The 5,103-nt window shown below is 35.2% G+C and overlaps 1 protein-coding gene across 1 annotated transcript in view; it reads left to right on the top strand.

Moving 5' to 3' along the window:
- Positions 1 to 4,801, top strand: part of LOC104408343 (structural maintenance of chromosomes protein 4-like) — a gene marked incomplete at its 3' end in the record, with an annotated part of 22,472 nt that extends 17,671 nt beyond the window's left edge. The window contains exons 6-10 of the mRNA XM_010017909.1: positions 805 to 932; positions 1,513 to 1,653; positions 2,543 to 2,693; positions 3,373 to 3,537; positions 4,568 to 4,801. Coding sequence (XP_010016211.1) covers positions 805 to 932; positions 1,513 to 1,653; positions 2,543 to 2,693; positions 3,373 to 3,537; positions 4,568 to 4,801 — 819 coding nt within the window. The remainder of the gene's footprint in view (positions 1 to 804; positions 933 to 1,512; positions 1,654 to 2,542; positions 2,694 to 3,372; positions 3,538 to 4,567) is intronic.
- Between the last annotated feature and the right edge of the window lie 302 nt (positions 4,802 to 5,103).

Below are 5,103 nucleotides of genomic sequence, written 5' to 3'. Positions count from 1 at the left end.
CTGCTGAACACTCTTTGATCATAATCTGCATGCATTAAATTCTGCTGAGATTTAACAAGAGAAAGAGATTGTAATTATCTGAATATATCAAGATAGGGAGTTTTTTTCGGCCTGATTCCTATTGCTGAATTGCAAGTAGAAGTAGCAGGAAAACCTTCCATACGCTAAGAAAAGGAGAGAGGAAGAGGAGGCAGAGCAGTGGTGAGGTGATGCACAGACAGCTGTATGAGAAGGCACAGAACATTAGTTGTGATTTGAGCTATGTAGATCTGTTGCAGAACTTGCTTCCATAACATTATGCATTGAATTCTAAAAGTGCTGAATAATAGTAAAGTTCTTACTTGGTGTGTCCTTGGTAAATCCTAGTATGTTGAATTTTTTTTTTTTTTTTTTTTTTTTTTTAAAAAGGCTGAGAAGGAAAAGGCATTTAAGTGCAGGAATTAACTTAAAAGGGGCTAGTCAAAAGATTGAAATATAGACAGTCCATATATGTTATTTTCTGTATGTACCTCCTCTCTCTCACCTGTGTTTTTCTTGGCTTGCCTGAGCTGTTTCTAGCATCTGTGGGATCCCTTTATTGGTTTTAAATACCTGACTGAATTGCTCTAAAAGGGCAGTCTCTGCTGTGGAAGTTGTGATATGTGATTTCAGGAAGCTTGTAGTGCTAAACTGTCTTGCAGAGTTAATTGTTGAACCACATCTCCAGAGGACATGTGCTACAAAGGATCTGGGGTTTTTCTCCTCAGGGTTTGTTCTTCTGTAGTAGTAGCAGTAAAGTCAGCTCTAACTCTCTGTTATGTCTAGTTAAACAGAGTTAAAATGGTGGAAAAAGAAAAGGATGCCTTGGAAGCAGACAGGAATAAAGCTATTGAATTTCTTTGTTTGGAAAACAAAATGTTTAAAGAAAAGAATCGGCTCTGTCAATACTATATGTAAGTAATTCTCTAAAGTTTTGATTTGGCTTTATTGTGGTAACGGTAGTCTTAAACTCTGCTTCTTTATCTCTAAGTAGAAATATTTTGTATTTCTTAACAGATGTATCAGTACTTCAGAATTAGTTGAATAACGTGTGGCTAGTGATTCTTGTTTCAAATTTTGAAGTTAAATTTAAAGTAGATACCATTTTCACAAAAACCTTTCTTTAAAAAAAACAAAACGCCACCACAAAAAAACCCCAAACAACGAAACAAAACAAAAGCCCCAGTGCTTGCCAGCTTTTAACAAAGTAAGGTAGTCTGGCAAATTAATCTATTACAGCTTTATACTTGAATTGAGAAAGTTGATTATTTAAGGACTGTTTTAATCTGAAGTGTCTGAATTGTTAGATTTCCTTGCTGGTTTGTGTTAAATCGTCAAGGTTACTGAGTAACAGCATTAAGGTTTAATTCTTTACGTAATCACTTTGTTTACACTTAAGATTGGAAATATATATCCATTATTAATGTCAGCTTTATGGAACAAAAGTGGAGGTTTGGGTTTTGTGGTTGGATTTTTTGTTTGCTTTTTTCCTAGTCATGATCTAAAGAAACGACTTCATGATACGGAAATGCAGAAAGAAAAAATTAATGAAGCAACAAAAGATGTTAATGAGAAGAGCAAGAAACTTGGAGATGAAATAAAAACCAAGACTAAAAGTTTGAAAGAACTTGAAAAGTATGTACTTCAGGTATAGATTTATAAGATGAGAGTACTGTCTTTTACACATTCTGCATATGTGGTGTTAGAGTTTTCAGGATTTTTAGGAAAAGATGCATCAGTGTTATTGCAGGGGTTGGAACACATGAGAAAGCAGAAGTATACGGTAGTTGTATGGGAAGGTGATCAAACTCAGAGCACAACTGGGTTTTCAGTAGTTCTTCCACCAAAAATTTCAATTATCTGATGAAGAGTCACTTACTGTATATCTAAACGTTCCCTTGCATGGATTAAATGATCTCTTGCACGAAAACAAATAAATAAAAAAATCTCATTGGCTTGCAGGTTTTGCAGGTTGCTTCTTTTGCAGAAGTCTGAGTAATACAATAAGAAAATGATTTTTAAATAGGTTTTAAAAGTACATACTTTTATATATTGACTGTACAAAACAATGAAATATTGTTTTAGCTTTTTAAATATACCACCATAGTATTTAGGCCCACAGACGTTAGGTATTTTTATCTGGTTTCCTTATGAATCTCTTATGCCTCAGTTGTGTTTCCCTAAAATTTATTTGTCTGGGTCCTAATTTCCAGTCCAACTGCAATATTGATCTTCTGATCCTCTAAGATCATGGTAAGTTATTTGTGAGAGGTGAATTATAAATTCTACCAAGGAAAAAATAAAATTTCTGAAAATGGATTTAATATTGCATTGTTAGTTAATCTTTTTCTGATGAAACATCACTTCCCTGGGGAAAATAGTGTGAATATAGTAAGTATATTGGTTTTTTTACAAAAATTGAATAATATTGGTTTAAATTCTATATGCTTGCTTACTAAGCCAAGCTTAACTGACATTTTTATAGGTTATGGAATAGATGATTCTTTTTATTTTTCCCCTTCAGGAAATCCGGTAAAATAACAAAGTTTGTTGAGGAAAAAAAAGAAGAATTTACTCAGTTGGATTTACAGGATGTTAAAGTAAGGGAAAATCTAAAACATGCCAAGAGCGAGGCTAAAAAATTGGAGAAGCAAATTCAGAAGGAGAAAGAAAAGGTAGTGTGAACTGCAGCTTGATTTATCTAAAGAAATGTAATTGGCTGTTCTAGATGAGAACATCTTTGTGCAGCTGGGAGAAAATAGCAGAGGACACCAGTTGCATTTTGTTCAACAAAGAAGATGGAAAAATATGTTTTCATTTACTTTTTTCAGTCAGATAACTTTGTCATTTAAATCAGCTAGGAATTTTGTTTGCAACACTGAAGTAATACATTATCCTCCCTTAAGCCATTGCTAATTGCACATCTATGGGAGATGGGGTCCAGTGGTACCAGGCTGTTATCTGCCTAAACTCAAAAGCTTTCTGTGGCTTCTCGGCTCACTTGAGACTTCTCATGTCATACAAAGCATCTTTTTATCCTGTTTGCTCAGATTACAGAAATTTGCCTATTCTCGCAGTAACTACCTTCGCAAACTTTTTTTTTTCCCCCCTGCATCCCTAGTTAATTTAGTTAATTTAACAGATAGGTTTTACCAACTTGCTTGTTGCCAGCTGTTACAGATCTTAAATCGCTCCTTGGATTAAGAGTGGCCTTCTGAAAGTAGATATTTAGGAATTAAGCCCTACTGTGATACTGTGAATTCAGTTCTTCTGTGTAAAGCTTCTTTTAAAATGTGTTCTTTCACTGCTATGCCTTGCTATGGCTTATGTCTCTGGATGTCTTCCTTTGCATAGGTAGCAGAATTGAAAAAAGTGCCTGCTGATAGTGAAAAATCTATCAGTGAAACAACATCTAAGAAAGAGCTTCTTGAAAAAACAAAAGAGGAAGAAGAATTAAAACTCAAGCAGGTTATAGATAGTCTTAAGCAAGAAACACAAGGACTTCAGACAGAAAAAGAGGTTTGAATTGTTTTCCTTAGTGCACTTGCTGTCTTAGCTGATGCATAGCTTTTACACATGAATGAAATGATAGCAAGATAGTTGTAAAATGCTTTTTTATATGACAGGTCTGCTGTTTCATGTCTTAGTTCAGTGGAGCCTTACTGGGAAATCAATTTTGAATTTGTAATCAGAGCTACATCATTCTCATTAAGTTGTCTGCTTTCCATAGGGATCATGTGTCATCAAGTGTGTTATTTGTGTATGTATATTAAATAGTTCTACATTTCTATTATCTGAACACACCTTAATTTTCTCCCATTAAAACGTTTAAACCAATGTGTTAAATAAATGAACAGATTTTGAAATTGTGTGTTCTGAGCCTCTCACACAGCTGGAATCTGTCTTTGAATTAATGGACAGCTACTATAACACTTGGTCATTGTTGTTGATAGTAGCTGTTCAATCACTGAACAGCTGGAGGCTGGAAATTTATCCTGTAAATTTGGAGGATTGTTTTCTGTAGTTGAAAACGTGGTTTCACAGAATCATAGAATGGTTTGGGTTGGAAGGGAGCTTAAATATCGGCTACCTCCAATGATATGTGGAGCTCTAGACCAGGTTGCTCCAAGCCCTGTCCACCCTGGCCTTGAACGCTGCCAGGGATGGGGGGCAGCCGCAGCTTCTCTGGGCAACCTGTGCCAGTGCCTCAGCACCCTCTGAAGAATTTTTCCCCATTTGATCTGTAATTTAGCACAATGTGTAGGGCTCATTTCAACTTTAAATTGAGAAAATGATACAGAGTTTGTATGGAAATGTTCCATGACAATTCCCTGGTGTTCTTTATGGGAAATGCCTTATTTAATTTCCATACAGAATACATTAATAAATAAAGAAATACTTGTTCTTCTAGATAACATAACTCTTTTCTGCTGACAGAAGAGCTTGTAAAAGAACACACCCATTTCCTCTCTTTGTTTCATACAGTTTAATTGATGTAATAAATCCCACAGTCATATGATTTTAGTTGTAACATTGTCCACTTTTGCAGAGCAAAGAGGAGGAGCTTATGGAGTTTATTAAAACAGTGAATGAAGCCCGTTCAAAGAGGGATGTTGCCCAGTCAGAGCTTGAGATCTATCTTGCCCGTCATAATACTGCTGTGTCTCAGTTAAATCAGGCAAAGGAGGCTCTGATGACTGTTTCAGAAACTCTTAAGGAAAGGAAAGCTGCTATCAAAGAGATAAGTGTAAAATTACCCCAAGCTGAACAGGAGTTGAAGGAGGTGAGACTTAACTTCCGAATATAATTTCTTTACCACACAATGTTGCAACACACAAACCAAAGTTTCACTCTTCTTTTAGCAATAATTGTGCTGAAAATAGAAGAAAACTGTCTGCCACAAAATGACTTTTTAAAACTGTATTCTAATACTTCGTTAGCCTGTGAAGTGTTTGATTTAAAACATTTTTGGTTAAGCAAATATTAACAATAAGCACTGAAATTTAATTCTACATATTCCTACATATCATGATTAGACAAGTTAAAATAAATAAATGGCTCTGTGTCCTGGGTTCAGCTACAGCA

This window comes from Nestor notabilis, unplaced genomic scaffold, assembly GCF_000696875.1.
Source record: "Nestor notabilis isolate BGI_N333 unplaced genomic scaffold, ASM69687v1 scaffold26927, whole genome shotgun sequence".
Taxonomy (NCBI): Eukaryota; Metazoa; Chordata; class Aves; order Psittaciformes; family Psittacidae; genus Nestor; species Nestor notabilis.
This window is presented reverse-complemented; position numbering and strand designations above follow the sequence as displayed.